The following is a 20,439-nucleotide window of genomic DNA, read 5'->3' on the forward strand; positions in this document are numbered from 1 at the left end:
TTTTGTAAAGCATTGCAAGCGAGGAATGTGAGACTTAAGATAAAGGTGGGTGGAGTAACTTGAGCAGGTTGAGCAGTTCAACTATTTAGGCAGTACATTAGAGGAAAATGGATACAGTAGTAATGACGTCTGGAAGAGAACTGCATTAGCAAAGGAGGTGTTCATGAACAGGAGGGAGCTTCTGAGAGCTTTACTATACAAGAATTTTAAGAAAAGGTTAGTGAAGAGTCTGATTTGGAGTGTAGCGCTTTACGGTGCAGAAACGTGGACACTTGGGAAGGAGGACGAGAAAAGACTGGAGGCATTTGACACGTGGGTGCGGCAATGAATGGAGAAGGCGGAGTGGACGGAGAGGAGGAGGAATGACGAAGTGATGGACATGATGGGTGAGGAGAGGCAAGACAGAAGGTATGGATGCAGCAAGTACTTACCGGGGAGTGGATGTCGAAAACAGTGTTATAGAGGGTAGAATGTTAGGAGGAACGAAGAAGTGCTGGACACAGTGGGTGAGGAGTGGCAGCTTCTAGAAGAGATACGGAGGAGACGGAAGTTATGGATGGAGTGTGTAGTCTTCAGGGAGGGGATGTTGAAAACAGTTTAAAAGGGAAGAATGTTAGGTAAACGAGGGAGAGGAAGGAAAAGAATAGGATTTTTAGATAGAATGAAAGGTATTAGGTCTTATTGTGCATTGAAGAGGGAGGTGAAAATGGAAGGGGAGGCGTACAGAATTCTTCTTTAGCACTCCATGGAAACCTACCTTAATCGGTAGAATACTTTAATAACAATAATTACCATAAAGATATTCATGCTCTCTCTGCCACAATGATGGGGATAAGTCATAGCTGGCAATGGAAAATACTTTGAATGATTCCAGGGTTCCCACTCTAACTAAATTATAAAATTGACGGTTTTTTCAGGTTCTCACGGTCTAAATTGTGTCAAATTCACGGTCTGTTTGATAAGCCATTTTAGGAAGAAATATTGATCACATAACAATCACTGGCCGCACGTTGACTATAAATATAGCAAACGCGACAAACGCCGAGAATGCAAAACGCAGCAGTGAAAGAGCTCTTATGACGTCGCCTATCGTTAGCAAAATTAAGGGCCGGCTAAAGGTTGTGAGAGAGAAAATGGAGGGAAGACAGGGAAGTGAAGAGGTGTCTGATTTCTCCCCAGGGTTAATGATCGCTTTGGTTAAAGGTCGTCCAATCACAGCCTTAAGGTCTGTGTGTCGTCATGAATATACGTGTGCAGATAAATGCATGGATAGTATCTGCGAGTGACTGGTAACCAAAGTGTTCATTAACACTTGTGAAAATTCAGACACTTCTTAATTTCCCTGGCACCCTGGTCCCTCCATTTTCCCGCTTACAAACTTAAGCTGGAGCTAAATTTGGCCAGCGACGTCAAGAGCGGTAGCACTTTCATTGCTGCGTTTGCATTCAAAATCCATGTTGAAATGAAAATACACAACCTTGGTAAATTTTCACTGGAAATTATTTATTGGTATGACGCGTTTCGACGCTGAGGCGTCGTTCTCAAGTGACTCAGTTTCATGACTCACAGATTCTTCAAAAACTTCAAGAATCATTTGAGACTCATTTTCAAGACTATCGAGACTCATTTTCGAGACTTTCAAGACTCATTTTCAAGACTCATTTTCGAGACTTGAGAATGATGCCTCGGCATCGAAACACATCGTACCAATAATTAATTTCCAATGAAAATTTACCAGGGTTGTGTATTTTCATTTTTACTCTGAGAACGGCGACGTATCGGGTTCCAACTCATCACACATTCTCACGGCTGCAGAATAAATATTAGAAGTGACCGCTGAATTTTGCAAACGACAGGTGACGTCACGAGAGAACTTTAATTGCTGCGTTTGCATTTGCGGCGTCTGTCGCGTTTGTTACATTTTTTGTTAACCTGCGGCCGATGATCGTTACGTGATAAATATTTCTGCCTAAAATGGTTTTTCGATATAGACCGTGAATTTGAAGACATTTAGACCGTGAAAACCTGGAAAAAAACGTGAATTTTATAATTTAGTTAGAGTGGGAACCCTGCAGGAGTGCGATGAAAACAATCATTTTTTGATGATCGGGTTGATTGATTGATTTTCAAATTGCAGTCAGAGCAGTCACTTTTGGGGAGGGAGGCCCCCAAAAGGCTGGTAGGGTCGATGAGACGTGGGTGAGCTCATCGTGGATTAGCGACCCTTCAGAGGGTTTACCACACCCATCCTGGAAGTACCTGCTCCATGGGGCCAGGAAACGCATTTTAACCTTTTCGCCGCATGTGAGGAGAAGGTCTTCGAATGGGTGGAATATATTTTTCATGTTGCAATGAATTGTCTGGCCTGGTTACATGAGTGAGTCGTTGGTTGTTATTAATAGACCAAAGTTAACATCATATAAATGTTGCTTTCTCTCTATGGGGCTAAAGGTATTCAATTAACTCCCCGCTAAAATTGAAAAGACACAAAACAGAATTTCAAATCACTCTAAGTCTGCTGTCTCATCGGGTGGATTATATTTTTCAAATTGCTATTTATTGTCTTAAGATCTGGTTACATGAGTGAGTCATTCATTGTAACAAACGGACCAAGGTAAACATTATACAGCGTGTCTTATTTATCTTGACCACCCAAAATAACTTTTTGTCCAGATATTGTCCAGATATTGATAATGGTTTTTCTATATAGACCGTGAATTTGTCGACTTCTACACAGTGAAAACCTGAAAAAAACTGTGAATTTTACATTTCGGTTTGGGTGGGAATCATGAGGGTTAAAGGTTCTGATGTCGTCCGTCAATCGTAGACCTAAAATCAAGTTTGAGAGGTTTTTAAGGTTTACAACGAATTTCACGGCTATTTTCAGGTTTTTTCACGGTATACGAAATTCACGGCTTATACTCAGTTTTAAGGTTTTCACGGTTGAGTGGGAACCCTGGATTCATATACGAGGGTTGTACCGAAAGTAAGGTTCCCAATGAGCTACAATGTTGAGGGATGGTGCCAGGCTAAATCCCACAACTGTGTCGTGAGCAGTGGTTTCCCTACCCTCGAGTGACGCCCGTCCACGATTCAATACGTCGCTCATTATTGAATTCGCAATCAACCGTCAACAATGGAAGAACCCCGTTCCCGCCAAGTATGAGGTTCGAGCAGTAATCCGATTTCTCCTTGCAAGGAAGTTACCACCCGTGGGGATTCATCAGCAACTGCCTGAAGTTTATGGTGAAGAGTGCCTTATGGTGGTTAGAGTAGTGGTTAGTGGTGGTGGTAGAGTGGTGGTTATGTGCACAAATGTATTTTATTCAAAATGAAACAATAACCACCACTTTACAGGCCATGGTTCTTTAGTAATCAGCATTAATGTGATTTTTCATTTTTTACTCTGAGGCCTGACTCTGCAGTGTTCAAAGGATGGTAACTTTATAACGGTTCAGTTCTGAGCTGAGATAAAGTCGTCATTATTCATCATAAGGATACTGCTTTCACAAACAGGCTGTCCCCGACTTTCGCACACAATGCGTTCCCGAAAACTTGTACGAAAGTCGAATGTACGAAAGTCGAACCATTGACTTCCATTCTAATTAGGGGTTACGTTCCAAAAGAGCGGAATATACGTACTAATACCTTTTTTTCACGAATTTTATTTCAATTCACTAACTTTTAATAATATATTAATAAAATTCATCAAATCATCTAATTTCTTTCGAAAATACGCATAAAATGTAAATAAAATTTAAAAAAAAACAAGAACTCCGTTGGCTATCGAGTGAAACTTCCTCTTGGCATTTAAGTTGACATTCTTCTTATTACGTCCACTATAAATAAAAAGACATATCAAGAAGCATAACAAAATGTAATTGTTGAACCCGCACTCAGGATACCTTTTAATTTTTACACCAAAATTCGACATTCGGCAGGTGACATATTCGTGATCGCGTATATTTCGCATGTTATTAAAAAAAGACAAACGGAATTCGGGTGATATTTCGTGCAATATCGTTGCTGAAGGTGTACATGAATTAAACAGCACTCAAACCAAAAAACACAATTACTCAAGAAGATCTTACTGGTTGAAAGCTATTTGATGATGTCTAGTCAACTTTTTTGAAAAATCTCTCCAATGAAGGCTTTCTTCTTCTCTTGATGAAGAAGCCTGTTGCAGGCAGTCTCTCTCCCAAATAAATCACCTAGATTAGCGTCAACTACCAACAGTTCCCTTCATTGTATACGTTCTTATTGTTCGCATATACTGCCATTTGAAACAATTGAATGTTGGGATGTGCAGTTAACATCGCGGGAATTTAAAAAGTTACAGACCATCGTCCGAAAGTCTGAATTTAGCGTACGGAAGTCAAGTAAACGGTGTCAATTCTGGATGTACAAAAGTGCGAATTGTACGAAAGTCGAGTGTACGAAAGTCGAGGACCACCTGTATATAAATTTCAGAGAAATCGGTGATGATCACCTGACACCCCCCTGCCTGATTTGAGATGAAATCCCCCAGAATCCCCCTCCATAACCCACCAACTCACCAAAGGATCTTGGTTGGCCTGCACATTCTGCAACCGTCTCCTTGCCGCCCTCTCAATCTCCAAGTGGAACTCTTGCTGGAATGTGGAGCGAGACTCGAGGCATTGGTCTTTAAAGACCTTGAAGTCTGTCAGCTTGTCCAGACAGACGGAGCAGACAAATCCGGGAAAACCATCACACAGGCCTACCTGCAATGAAAAGCAGCCAATATTAATAATATTAGTAATACAGTAGATTCCATTTAATTAGCAAAGTCCTTGAAAAATATGTAGCTGCTCATTTAACTATGTATCTAAATACAGACTTATAAATAAAAATCAATATGGTTTTCAGAAATGTAAGGGTACAAGAGAAGCTCTTGAAACTTTTGCTGACATTGTGAACTCTTGTCTAAACAAGAACAAGCATGTAATTGTTTCTTTCATAGACTACAAAAAAGCATTTGATACTGTAAACCATGAGATACTATTACAGGATCTCCAACAATTTGGAATAAGAGGAAATGTCTTAGATTGGTTTAAGAGTTATCTGTCAAATAGAAAAGTAGCAGTCAGGATTAATAATGTTCAGAGTAATTTCATGATTACTCAGTATGGAGTACCTCAGGGATCAGTACTGGGACCTATATTGTTTAACATTTATGTGAATGGAATATTTAAAGCAATTAAGTACGGTAAAATTCTACTTTATGCAGATGATGCGGTTATAATTACAAACCATAAAGATTACACTCAAGCAGTAAATTACATGCAAGAAGATCTGCAAAACATAGCTGCATGGTCTCACGATCACGACCTAACAATAAATCCTAACAAAACAAAAGTTATGCAAATTACTAACGTAGGATTTAAGATTACTCCCATTATACTCTATATGCATGACCACAAATGTCTACATAAAAAGGGCCTTTCTAGCACTTGTAACTGCACTCCTCTGGAACAGGTTACACATTACAAATACTTAGGTATAACCATTGATCAGTATTTGAAATTTGATAGACACATAGTTAAAATGAACAGTAAACTAAGGAAAATTAATTATCAGATGTATCAAATTAATACCCTAGTTCCAAAGAAAACAAAGATAATGATATATCATGCACTGGTTGAATCAATACTACGCTACGGAATTACCATTTGGGGAAGTACTGCACAATACTATCAGGACACTCTGTTAAAAACTCAAAAAAAAATACTCAAATTAATTCACGCAGGGATTGAATCAACAACAAACCATAAAAATGCAGGTATTTCCCTCAAGGGTTCTCCTGATCATAATAAATCTTTGTATGAAGAACTCGGTATACTAAAGGTTACTGACCTGTACATTTATGTGTTAGTAATTAATAATTATTTCAACAATACATTAACGATTCACAAAGATTACAAACACTCCATGGAAATGAGAAATCTTACTCATTACTATGTACTGAAATATAATAACAACTATGGTAAAGGTGTAATGAATATTAAAATCCCAATGGCAATAAACGAGTTACCAGATAACTTGAAGAGAATAAAAACTATTAGGGAATTAAAAAGTAAACTAAAAAAGCACCTACTGGAGAGATCGTAAAACGGTTGTCTTATTATTTCTTAGATATGTTTTTGAGTGTCATAATGTAATACTACTTTGTGGCTAGGGAATTTATGAATACGTTAATGCTCATATGTATGTTGGGGTATATGTATATTGTCTGTGTGTTAACACTTAATACATGTTTTGTAAAAGTAAAGATAATAATGGAACCTGCTGATAAGCTTAATGCTTAGCGGGACCATTAAAATGCAAAAATAATGTAGCTTTCATTCAAATGTAAATATTTAAAGAACTTGAATGTTTTATTGGAATATATACTTAATTGAATTGAATTATATAATGACAATATCTTTTTTTAGATAATATTTTATATATTGTAACTTTTTTTTAAATTTTGTAATATGCTAAGCAATATGACTACTTATTTGAATGGCTGTTAACGAATGGTTAATACAGGCATCCCCCGAGTTACGTATGTCTCGACTTACGTAAATCCGTACTTACGTAAGCGATAACCGTATTTCAAATGATTACGTTAATTTTCGAATGCGAGCGCGAAGAAGTAGATATTCGCTCGTACAACCTATGGTAGAAAAAATATCGAATAGTTATAGAGTTTTTTACGTCCTAAAAATTACAAAGCGACCCATTTTTGTCATTCCTCGAAGGAAATTTCATTAATTTCTGTAGAAAAATCGCTTATAAATCCCAAGTCAGCAAACAACGTGAAAATTTGCAGTTCTAGCGATGGATGTGGTGGCGTATGTGGTTGCGCTCATTCCTGTACGATACAACTTGTTATACAGCAATCTCTGAAAAGCCAACGCAAAGGTTCGACTTACGTAAATTTCGACTTACGCATAGTCTGCCGGAACGCATCTCTTACGTAACTCGGGGGATGCCTGTATTTGATAGGTATGGAACTATTTTATGAAAAAAAAATATTTTAACTATCAAATGTATTATTGTAAACAATTTTTTATCCTGTAACAATTTTATCCTGTAACAATTATAATTATATTAAAATTATTATATTATAACAGTAGATTCCATTTAATGGGTCCACCGGTTACTTGGGGCAGCCGCTTAATTGGGGCAGATCTTGAAGAATAGAACCCAATAGAGGAATATCCCAGAGTATTCTCCGCTTAATTGGGACAGCATGCCGCTTTATTGGGCCATGAGTCGGCGACATAGACTCCATACTCGCGACTAAATTAAAATTTTTTGTCTTCAAAATACTATTTTTTTATATTTTCCTCCTTTGATTTACTCTTTATTTTTCACAAATGTTCCTATTCTTGCCCTATTTTGAAATCTATTATTTTTATACTATCCGCAAGAGGATAGACTTTTCTTTAATAGAACTTAGTAAATAACATTCATTCGGCGTCACCCGAGGCTGTGAAAAATATCTTTGCTAAATTGTTATAATTCTTAAAAATCATAATAAACTAACTTAACTCACTGATTTATTAATCAAACTAATAGTTTAATAAACTGATGTTGCATTAAAAACGTTCTTTAGTCTTCTTTCTATCATTTCAACGTTTGTTTATGCCCATGTACAAGAGAGTTCGCCTAATTGGGGCAGCCGCTTAATTGGGGCAAAGTGCACAAGTCCCGATATGTCTCAATTAACCGGAATCTACTGTATTACACTGAAATGTCGTAATAAAGAACTCCAGTGTAAAGGCCGCAATACACAGCGAATGATCATGCTGAATGATCACGTGATCATTATCAGGATCATACGAGCAAAATAGAACATGTTCCACTTTTCACTGAAAAGTGAAAGACCATGCGCATGAAGGTTCATTCGCGAATTGTTCCAACATACACGCTGAATGATCGTGCGAATGAAATCATTCGCCGTGTATAGCGGCCTTAACGAAATATTCAGTGTAACGAAATTATCTTCTGTCCCATATAACGAAATATCCGTATAACGAAATATCCCATATAACGTAATATTCAGTTTAACGAACGTTCTTCGGCAGTCCGTAGGATTTCGTTACAGAGACATTTCACTGTAATAATAACAATGATTATTATTATTAAAATTTTATTTCCTTTTGGTTACAAAATTAAAGGAAAACGTCAATTTACAGAGGGCAAACAACACACGAATTGAAAACATAAAATACAGAAATGACAGCTAACAGTGATACATTAGGGTGGTCCTTATTTTTAAAGTTTTCCAATTTCTTTTGGGACGCCCCCCAGTTTTCCATTTGGTGAGAAAATAAACCATGAAAATTATTTCGGATGCCGGGAAAACGTGCCGCATCGCACTTAAAGTTTTGAAATTTTGGTATTTTCGGGTGTTTTGCGGACGTAAGTGAAGATGATGTCACTCTCGGATTATTCTTTCACTTTTTTGTTTTCTACAACGACTCGTTAGACAATTTCAGAGCATCACCTCAAATTTCTTTCATTTCTGCCCTTTGGTTCCCGAGATATCGCACCCAGAGTGAGCGCGCGCCACCCCAGTCAGACAGTTTGGGTGGCACGCGGGTTGCGTCAAATTCACGGTTTGTAGATAAAGGATTTTAGGCAGAAATATTGATCATGTAACAATCTTCGGCAGCACGTTAACTAAAAACGTAATAGTTCTGTGAAACAGATGAGAGGATGTGAAAAGTAAGAGTACGGCAAATACAATGAGGATTTAAGTAACGTTGCAAATAGGTCAACAGTAGGGGCACAGAGTGGCTTGCGCGTTATATAGGAATTAAGTTACCAGCCCAAACACCATATAATAAATCGACTTTATTGGGCTAGATTGGGACCATCTTCCATTTAATCCCTCGTCATACATTAAATTTTTGCAGTTGAATACATCGTCAAGTTGATCTTGAAATTAAATGCAGTCAATTAGGGCAAATGATACACAGAAGAACGCTTTTAAGAAACAACAAACAAAATTATAAGTAAATAGAGTTACCATTTACTAAGCGTAAAAAGACGTGAACAAAAGTGGGAAAAACTTAACGACACTAACTTTCGTCCTTATTGGAAAAAACCCACTGCAAAGGAAAACGCCCACACAAGAAGAGGGGCATGAAAAACCTGCAAAAACCTACTGAGAGAGAGAGCTAATGTAAACATGGGAATCTACAAATACAAGCATTTACAAGACTTTGTCACCCAGTACTTGGAAAAATGAAGAAAAATAGATGAAGCAGGAGGAAATGAACGTTGAATCTTTCCTTCTGTTGCCATGACATAACAAAAACTACTGCCTTTAACGGTGTGGTATATCTGGATATTATTATTAACTCAGTCGTATGAGCCGACGATTTGAGAGACGACTTGTCTCCTATCTTCAAGGCCTTGTTACTCTTTGAAAGTCCTATTTCACATTGAACCGATATGAACGTTTAGGGAGGACAACAATAAGGTTCAACTGTCGTCCGATTGGTTGTTGGTCTCTTGAAATTCTCCATGTTCTCCCCTTATGTTTCTTATACAGCTGTCTCCATGCATTGCTAAGATTGTTGGTTTCGCAATAGGGTGGTTTCCTATTAATTTTTTATTGCCTAAATCGAAAGATTATTACTCCTGGAGTACATATTTCACGCTTTTAGATTTTTAAATGACGATATCTATTTTTTGCGATTAAATGAAAAGTGAATTTTTTTCAAGCGTGCGAAAACGCAATGGCAAAGTATGAATGATAGGAAAACTCCCGTGAGACGTCGTTCTGGTTCCTGCTGCCGCAAGTGAGGTGACCTTGGGGCGAGGCTTTGAGTACTGATATGACACAGGATGCTAGCAGGTAGCAGAGTACCCTGCTATCAGGTAGCACTGGCCTTGATTAAGGATTTTTAACACCTTATCAAACTAGGAAAACTTTCCGACCTTAGCCAGTTTTAATAGGTGATTATTAAGACATGTTTCCCTGAGCTCTATGCCTCATGCATGCATTGGTAACCTCAGACGATGTAAAACTCCTATCTACTCGTATAGAAACTAGGTCCCTGTGACGCCACGTGGAGTGGAATCGCATTGGTGCCAATGTGGCCTTTTTCAAATGAGGATAAAATTGACCATAGCCATTCGTCTAAACCTGTATTTCTAAAACCAAATAATTTGTATATTATGAATACACAAATGGTGTGTAACGAATCGCAATCAATGCCTTTCGTTTTCTTTGATAAAAGTTCTTAGCCAACGTTTCAGTTCATTTAAAACATGAGAAAACAATAAAATACAATGATATACAATATCGTTACTTAAATTAAGGTTACAAATGAGTTTTTTATAATCATCATTATTGGTCAACAATCCTAGGATTGGTTTGACGCAGCTCTCCACTCAGTTCTCCTATCAGCTAATCTTTTCACACCTACTTACGTAATTCTTCTCTTTCACATCTCTCTTCACTTGTTCCATATATTTTGTTCGAGGTCTTCCTTTTCCATTCTTGCCTTCCACTTGTCCTTCGACGATTGTCTTCATCAGGCCATCATGTCTCAGGATGTGGCCTATGAGGTTGTTCCGTCTTCTTATTAAGGTTTTCATGAGGCTTCTCTTCTCTCCTACCCTTCTTAGGACTTCCTCGTTACTAACTCGGTCGATCCATTTGATTTTCATCATTCTTCTGTAGCACCACATTTCGAAGGCCTCTATCCTTGCTTTCTCCGCTGCGGTCATTGTCCATGCCTCACTTCCATATAGGAGCATACTCCAGATGTAGGTTCTTATAAATTGTTTCTTTACTTCCATACTTAAGTTTCCTGCTGTAAGCAGGTCTTTCTTTTGGTGGAATGCTCTCTTCGCCTGGGCTATTCTGCTGATAATTTCTTTCTTACTTCTCCCATCACTAGTTATCTTGCTTCCCAAATAACAGAATTCATCCACCTCTATCAGTTTTTGCTTCCCTATTTTAATGTTAGTCTTGACTTCTTCTCTTCTGCTGCATACTAAGATCTTGGTTTTCTTTGTGCTTATTTTCAGTTGATATCTACTCAATACCCTACCCATATTAACCAGAATATTTTTCAAATCCGTCTCTGTTTCTGCTATAACGGCTATGTCATCGGCAAATCTTAGCATGCTAATTTTTTCTCCATGAATATTCACTCCCAATGCCTTTTCTTTGATTTCATTAATGGCTTTCTCAATGTAAACATTGAAAATTACGGGTGACAATGTACAGCCTTGTCGCACTCCTTTCTTAATTCTTGCTTCTTCACGGCTGGGCCCTGATTTTATCACCGCTACTTGGTTTTTGTATAAACTGTGGATGATTCTTATGTCATTATAAAGAACCCCAATTTCCTTTAGGATTCCAAGCATTGTGCTCCAATCCACGTTGTCAAATGCTTTCTCTAAGTCCACAAACGCAATGAACGTTGGCTTGTTCTTTTCCATTCTCTTCTCTATGAGCAGTCTTAGGGCCAATATTGCTTCTCTTGTGCCTTCGTTTTTTTCTGAATCCAAATTGGTCCTCATCCAAGTTTTTTATGATAATATAATTTTTTTTTAATAAGAAGAGAATACACAAAAATTTCGACACATTGTATATCATTGTATTTTATATTGTTTTCGTGTTTTCATTCGTAGCCCTGATGAAGGTTTTTAATGAACTGAAACGATGGTTAACAACTTTTTCGGCATTACTTTTTTAACATCCTGATCTCTAGAAAAACTAAGCATTATTATTACTATTATTAGTTTATATTTCATTCAGACAATAGAGAAAACAAAAAAGTTGGTCATCCAGGTATTCTACATCTACATCTAGATAATACCCTGCAAGCCGCCAAAAAGGTGTGTGGCAGAGGGTATTAGGACACCAGACGTTTAATAATAATAATAATAATAATAATATGCTATATTGGTCCATGCTTTGCAATAGTAGTTCTAACAAAATTTGGGTGAAAATCCTTATGCTTTCTGGTATTATAGTTATGAATCCTATCATTTGTCACATAGTCTACTAGATTTTTTTGGACAGACACACAAACAGCATACATATAAACACTAGGAATTGGCAGTAACCGAAGTCTCTTAAACAGTGGGAGACATGGTGTATGCACTGGAACGTTGCACATTAGTCTTATTGCACATTTTTGTATCTTGAAGATAATGTCTGCATGGGGAGAGGAACCCCAAAACAGGATGCTAAACATCACTTGCGTATAAAATTCACCATAGTAAATGGCTGGCAGTACTTCAGGACTTACTGTCCTCCTTATGCTTCTTATAAGAAAGCATAATGAGCTTAGCTTACTACGAAGTTTGTTTATGTGTTCATCCCAAGAAATGGTATGGGTCAATGTCAGTGGCGCCGACTCCATGGGGCCTGAGGGGGCCCGAGCCCCCTCAAAGATTCGTTTGGGGGGGCCGAGCCCCCTCAATAATTCAAGAAAATAATTAAGTTATATTATGCTTTGTGAAATCACAAAAATATATCAGTAATTTTTTTCCCATGCTTGACGATAGTTACCTTTTAAAAAACATTCAGTAATGAGTTAAAACGAATAATTAATACGGTAGAAGGCAGGTTAGCTGAAAACAAGTGGTGTGAATCATGATAGTGTTTCGGTGCTGCGACACACTTTGAATTTAACCTCTTCCCGGAGCAAGACCTCCAATATGGGCCCCCCCAATATTTTTTACAAGTCGGCGCCCCTGGTCAATGTTAGTCCAAGAAATTGTGAACAGAGGTTTTGCGGGATACAGTTACCATCAATGTCCACGGAAATCGGAGCAGGGGCTTTGTTCTTAGTGGTGAAGTGTATTAGACCAGACTTGTTGGCATTCAGTATTAGTTGATTTTGGCGGCACCAATCTGACATTGTTTACATTATGCATTTACCGCGCAGGAAGAGGCGAAAACACAATCAATGGCGAGGCCATCAATATTGCCGAATGTAAACACTCAAAATTGCGCTAATGTCCAGCAAATTGCCCGGCTGTTCTTCCAACCACATAATGGCACGGGTAAATACAGTATGTAAACACGGCTTGATGGTACTAGGCCGAGTTTTCACTTTTCGGTACTATTACTTCCGGGTTATTAGTTCTCGATTGCTTAGAAAAACTTTCCTCTGCATGTAAATGTTCCTTATTACGATAATCTATGGTTTTCCATGGCAGAGCAGAATGAGAAATAATCGGGCGAGCCTCACACGCCAAAAGAATCACAATGCAGGCACAAAACAAGCTAGAGGAAACATACAAATGATGCTACAGCGTCTTACGACTCCACACTGTTGCATTCAATCAGTATACAAGGAAATAGAATGGATTGGCTATCATTCTCATCAAATTTCGAAAAGCGGGACGATAAGACATAATACTCTCTCCGTTATTCACGAGAGAAATTTCAATCAATGGTGGGCGTGCTTTTTTTGTTTACACAGAAACGATAACGCTATAAATATAATCGAGGAAAACTCCACCATGCAAGCAAATTAGGAGATTACTAACCTCAATTTGAATTAAATCCTGTATTACTTCGGCAGCCACATAACCGTGTCTTCCGTTGACAGCAAATATATCAACGAGATTATCACACTTATAGAGGCAGAGCCTGCACAGTTCATGCATTAAGCTATCTCCCATAATGGTCAATATTTAAACTAACATCAAAACATGTAAAAACCAGGAATGATTGACAACTGTAGCAAATGAAACGCACAAAAGATACTGTTTAGTCACAAGATTTAGCACATTCCCACATTATTTTCCCCCATACCCTGGCGCGCGGTATAAAAGAAATCGACCAAACAATCGACTATAACGGGTCGAACCACACGTCGATCGCTCGATACAGTCGCGCGCACGGCGCTTGATACGAATTTGACTCCTTGATCAGGCTTGATGTTCGCTTTTAAGGCCAAAATTGCTTGGATATTTTGTTTTTTTTTTAAAAAGGTAATTTTTTACCTCAATATGTCGTAGGAGATTTCCAGGAATCCACGGTTTTAACTTACCATCTTTTTTAGTATGATTTACTGTCTACTTAGCAGTTTCAAGACTGTTTGGGCTACCCAGGAAGTGTGACGTTAAAAGTCTTAGCGATACCACGCTCTGTGTTCAGAAGGTATTTTCAGTGACACCCTCAGGAAATGCATATTGTCAGCTTTATGGTATTTCAGGTTATCAGGGGCTCAAGGAGCAAAATAACAGCGGCCCATATATTAATGAATCTTTTTATTGAAGGATAAAATATTGAACCTGTCATGCAGTAAACTGAGCAAAAAAAAAACAATCGCGACCGGTTTAGGAAACCTTCAAGCGTGGGCAATCTGGTCTCTCTCTCTCTCTGGAATCGAGGATGCTACTCTCCAGCTAAAGGCGCCAAATTCTTGGTCCCGTTGCCATGTTACCCTACGGCACCAATAATGGTCCTCCGTCCTGGCGGTGCTGCCTTTCAGTGGTAGGACGCATTATTTTGAACACTACATCAGGCATTTTGAGTTTGATTTTACTGCAGTAATGTAGTGCCTGTGTTCTAGTGAGTAGTCAAAACCTATTCCATTTGGACATTTGACCCCTGGAATTGCGACATATTTTCTGATCAAGGTCTCTGTGGTGACGACAGCCTTAGTCATTATCTAAACAGTGTATCTTTCCTTTATTATGAGTAATTTCCTTTAAGTTTTTCTACACCTGCAATAAATTGTTTTCCCTCATAATATATGGGGCAGTTTTCTCGCGTGTTCCAATGGTTTTCACCTCGAAATACCACCTTGGACACTGCCAAAGCGGCTTGCAAGCTTGCTCTAATAGATGCTTCGTTTATTCACTGGGCAAACAGAGCATGGAAAACTCACCTGCAATCTATACAAAGGCTTTGTTTAGACCAGTGTTTCCCAAACTTTTTCGAGCCACCGCCCCCTTGGATCCATAAACCTTTACTCAACGCCCCCCTAATGTAGAACATTGTAATAATTAAATTTAAAAAAGACTAATAAATAATTAGGTTCTCTGTGTCGTGAAGTTGTACCAACCATAGACCAAATGAAACCAAACCCCTTCAAACGTTTCCCTTGTGCAAGAAAGGCTTTGAAATATGTTTCAACCGTTCTCACTTTAGAATATAAGAAAACACATGGTTTAAATTACTTCCATACACGGGAAACAAAGTAAACTTTAGAAGCGAAGCTTGAAAACGAAGACAAAAGGAAGATTACAAAAGGAACCTTCGCATTTGTCACACTGTCAGGACCCTCCGGCGACCCCCTGCCGCCCCCTTGGCACTTTTCGCCCACATAGACTACAGCAACGCCCCCCAGGGGGCGGTAGCACTCACTTTGGGAACCACTGGTTTAGACTGTGTAATGGGTAAATGTAGCCATGTGCTTTTACTCCATTCAGAGAAGTCAGCACAGCAGGGAAGCAAAATATTCCTAGGGTCCCCGTACTTTAGAAAGCATTTTCCTTGGCAGCCCTTAGCGAAAAAACTGTTGGATTTTAACAGTTACTGTTGGGTTTTATCAGTTACTGTTGAATTTTAACAGTTACTGTTGGATTTTAACACCTTCAATGCGGATGATATTTTCACCGAAACCTCCAGTGACGGACGGGTGATTTTCCTTCATAACGGTGGTCTTGGAAGTAATACAACAGAATTTGCAATTTTTTTTGTTTCTATTTCAAGCAATTTGTAAAAAACCCTAATGACATACATTTATGCCACCCGTCACCAGTAATTGACAATTCACGCAACCCGCATTACACACATGCAATTTTCTTGTTTGAAGGAGTGAACTTTTCATATTTCCGTTTATAATACTTCTTCTACCATTGATTCCTTAGGTTAATGGCGGAAATATCTTGGAATTAGTCTTTACGTGTATTTTTTTGTTTCAACGGCCGTAGATTTAATTTTTTCAAGTCACAGAAGTAGAACACACAATGAACGGCAAGAAAAATATAAGTTTATGGGATAAACATTTTTTTAAATCTATGTTACCTCAGAGTTATTGCAAAATTGAAACATTTCAATAAAAATTCTCACAAATGTTTATGATATATTTGAAAGCAAGGCCTTAGAGCCCTGGTTGACCTTCACATTCTGGGCAAATCGTAGTCACTGTCCTACGGATGCCTTCACGGTTAGCGGAGAAATGAAGAGCCTGCATCATTCCTAAAAACCTATCACGGCACATTTTCTCCCGAATATCGGTACTCACACTAATTCTGACCACCAATCGTTAAAAATCGTGTTAACCCTAATTGCGCCCATGTGGAGAAGAAGGCCCAGCCAAGTTTCCAGTTCTCCCTGTCTAACAGCTTCCAATCCATTATGCCCTTAGTGAAGGCCCTTGGTGAAGGATTTCGGAGGAAAATGCTTTCTGTATTTTTCTCCGTCTATGAGAGGATTATTTCAAAGAAAATATCATTTGCGAGTTGAAATAATCTCTGGGAGTGCCGCTGGTAGGGAGGGACTCCAACATTGAGCCTTAAAAATTATCCAGCAAAATAGTACAATTTGTGTAATGGAGTGTTGCATATGTGATTAATACCTTAGTTTTTATGAAAATTAAGACTGTATCTGTACCTAACACTAGAATGTATTAATGACCTACAAAGTGAAAACACCATAATGATCAGAGGACAAGTAATTGATGCGGAGCAATGACTGAGAAAATATGCCGTAAAATTAGGAAAAAAACCCAAATTATGTAAAAAAACGTAATTTGCAATAATTGTTTTAAAATTATTAATAAAGTATAAAATACGACCTTTTGGACCGCATGGAAACATTTTGGAATAAAATAGTAAGTTTTGAGACGGAAATACACGTTATTAACAAACACTAAGTCTGATAATAATTTTTGTGGTTGCACATAAGATATGAATATATTAAAAAATAAGATAAAAATACTATTTCAAGGGAATAAATAATGGTTCAATGCCGTAATGCTTAAAATACCTCTGAGTCTATTCTTTTCCGCAATTTCGTTTACAAAGCTAAGGAAACAAATAAACGAGTAGAAAAATACAGACCAATACTGTAGATAATGTAATGCAGTGTTGCATACGACATTAATGTTATTTTTTTATGAAAAGGAAGAAAATCTGCAACTAACCCAAAACGTATGAATAACTCAGAAAATGAAATAAAATCGAAATGAATAGAGGATTGGTAATTGACATACGGAAACGAATGAGAAAATATGCAGTAGAAGTAGGAAAAAGACCCAAAAAAAATCACCCAGGATAAACGTAATTTGCATTAATAAAAAATGTTCATAGCAAAAGAAATTCAAATATAGCATCATTAACTGAAGCACCGCACTAAGATCATTTTTTTTATAATGTAGTGAGTATGAAACGGGGATAAATATCTTCAATAAAAAAGTTAGTCTCATCATAATTTTTGTGATAGCACATAAAATATGAATAAATTAAAAATGAAGGTGAAAAAATAAATTTAAAAGAATAATCCATATGTAAGACATGATTATGATATTTACGATAAGAATGATGAAAAAGAGACGAAGGAAATGAAAAGAAAAATCTCAACCTGCCAAATTGTTCCAAAAACAGCAGTAAAGTAAACAAAAAAACACTAAAAACGAAGGAACACGTAGAACTAGAAACGGACACTTCCGCAATGGTGTAAGGTCAATCCCGAACTGCGGGAGGGTGAAAAAGTAACGCTAGGCGCGCTCGGAGCACCCTAGTGACCAGCGGAAAAACGTACTCCCGAAGACATACATTTATGTCATCCGCCTGAGTGGAAAAGCCCTCATGACATATATATATGTCATCTGCACTGAATGTGTTAACAGTTAATGTTGGATCTTCTACAGTTACTGTTGGGTTTCATCAGTTACTGTTGGGTTTCATCAGTTACTGTTGAATTTTCTACAGTTACTGTTGGATCTTCTACAGTTACTGTTGGATTTCAACAGTTACTGTTGGATTTTAACAGTTACTGTTGGATTTTAACAGTTACTGTTGGATCTTCTACAGTTACTGTTGGATTTCAACAATTCCTGTTGGGTTTCATCAGTTACTGTTGGATTTTAACAGTTACTGTTGGATTCAACAGTTGTCCCAATTAACTGTTGAAATTTTCAACAGTTTTTAAAAATAGTTTTTTAACAGTTTTTTCGCTAAGGGAGGGCTCTGTTGTGAAAGGGTAAAATATCCTAATATAGCCTTAACACTAGAACCGCTGAACTTTCCAACCCCACCAAAACCACGGCATGGGACTTTTTTCTCCCATTGACAAAATACGTTGATCCTGTCATGTTTAACCCTTTCGAGGTGGCGGAGTTTTTGTCTTAGCATGACTGCTGCACTGAGCCCCAAGAGACTCTTCTTTCTCGTGGTATGGAGCATTTTTGGAGGACATTCATTAAGAAGGGTCTCGCGGAACCTTTTTCGACCCCTTCCCACTTCGACTCCACATAATCTCGGACTCCGAGAGTAGTCGTGCTCCCTCCTTTCCGGGTTTACGACCATACCTGCGGCATTGGGTCGTGGTCAACTTATGTATTGCTTGTATGTATTTAGCTAATGGATAATTGTTGCTTGCACGTAAATTACAGACTTTGAATTGAATTCCTCATTTTATTCTGAGCAATGTCAAATTTTAAACAAAGTTCTAAGGTCAATATTAACGCATTTAATGCAGCAACAATTTCCATGTTGGCGTTTATACATAACTCGAGATATAAGTTAATATTTATCGTAGAATTTCGTTTAAAAATTGTAAACGCTGCTCAAAAGACAACTAATTCAATTCTTAGTTTATTTTTCTTGAGAAATGAACAAATATTTATTTTGAAAACTGACTGGATAAACAATTGTACGACCGCTGTCCCTTACCGCTAAGAGGGGTTATAAAAGATGAGGTACCTGCCCCTGGATTCCGAGGGTAAATCCTAAACCCCGCAGGGTTGGGTCCCGAGACAAAGACGACATAAACCCGCGACCGTCCTAAAGGGGGGAGAGCTAGAAAACGTATATGTACGGCTTTCGTTCTCCTGGCCAGGAAAATCTCACACGTAAATATACGGACGTCATCTCCCGGGTCAGGAAACGTCCACACGTATATATACGTGTATAGTAGGGAAAAGGTTAAGTATAATTGACGGTTTTTTGTGTGGTTTGTGCGAAAAAAAACACGTGTTTAGGTAATGTTTAAAACGTTTTATTAAGCATAACTAGGAATACAGTAAACTTATTTTGACAGCGAAAGTGTTGTTTGTCAAGAGGGGCACAGCGCCGAGCAGAGGTGACGCAGCCGGTGCTGCGTGAGTAGGCAGCCAGCGCAGTGCACAGATTATTCCCTTCTGTGCCTCTAACTGGCAGAAAAATGGTATCTGGGCATTGATCCCCTTCGTAATGAACTGTTATTATGCTAAATACAAAATAAGTGTACAAAAAAAACTGAAATTGTATGTGTTCCCCATATGGGACAAAAAAGTCCCATCCCGCAGTTCTAGGTAAATCGATGTTTTTCTCACGAACCAAGCATTATACAATATTTTCGATATGACTATTCGAAAGAGCATAAGAAGTGAGTGAAAGTCAGTAAATTTCAAAGGGACCAAACCACTAGTACATGAATGGCAAACATTTGCAAAGGGCGATGGGACAAAAAAGTCCTGTCCGCGGTTCTAGTGTTAAAGTGTGATCAAATGCTAACTTGCCACTTCATGCATTCACAGGAAAACCCCAGAAAGAATCTAAAAATGAAATTGATGAATAATTAGAATGAATTAAATATTAGGAGAGTCCTCAGTAAAATAAATTTTTACCAATTCCATAACTACATTTTACGTAAACAGCATTGCAGAGCAGTGATAAAATTACAAGATACATGCGGGCCAAATGAAACATCAGAGAATTCACAAATTGAAACTAATCTATATTTTACTGAAATGCCTGAAGAACTGATCAGTAAAAACTAGAGTTTGTTACAGCTTGTATGTATTTCATACTCTATTGTTCATCAAGGGAAATTTGCAATTGTACTCCACAAGAGCTGATGCACATAACCATGACAACAGAGCAAAGAGTAAATTAGATATGACTCAATGTAGGCTCGTCAAATCTTTTAACTGTGAAAACCAGGCAATAAAGTACTTCAACATGTTGCCCAACTCAGCAAGAACGGTTGACAACAATGTCTTCCGCAAAAAAAATGGAAAAAATCCTTAATATCTAAACCCATATACTCACTGGAGGAAATTGATTTCTCCACTATCAGCTTTTAAATGCTCTTTTGTACTTTGTTCCAAATTGTATGATTTATCTCTTGTGTTACTTATTACTGTGTCCTCACATGAGGTGTATTAATAGATGACATCTACCACAACCATTATTGTGCTACAGATGAATAAATACATTATTATTACTAGAGGC

The 20,439-nt window shown here is 37.9% G+C and overlaps 2 protein-coding genes across 3 annotated transcripts in view; both read right to left on the reverse strand.

Annotated features, from left to right (window-relative positions):
• The window catches only part of LOC124172999, a 248,523-nt gene that overhangs the window by 99,844 nt on the left and 128,240 nt on the right, over positions 1-20,439 (reverse strand). The gene's annotated exons all lie outside the window — the stretch shown is intronic.
• Positions 1-20,439, reverse strand: part of LOC124172996 (hypermethylated in cancer 2 protein-like) — a gene marked incomplete at its 3' end in the record, with an annotated part of 65,521 nt that overhangs the window by 22,058 nt on the left and 23,024 nt on the right. The window contains 2 exon segments of one of the 2 annotated variants that reach the window (XM_046552528.1): positions 4,557-4,742; positions 13,537-13,824. In XM_046552528.1, the coding sequence (XP_046408484.1) occupies positions 4,557-4,742; positions 13,537-13,671 (321 nt within the window). 2 annotated transcript variants of the gene reach the window in all.

This window comes from Ischnura elegans (genome assembly GCF_921293095.1).
Source record: "Ischnura elegans chromosome 13 unlocalized genomic scaffold, ioIscEleg1.1 SUPER_13_unloc_3, whole genome shotgun sequence".
Taxonomy (NCBI): Eukaryota; Metazoa; Arthropoda; class Insecta; order Odonata; family Coenagrionidae; genus Ischnura; species Ischnura elegans.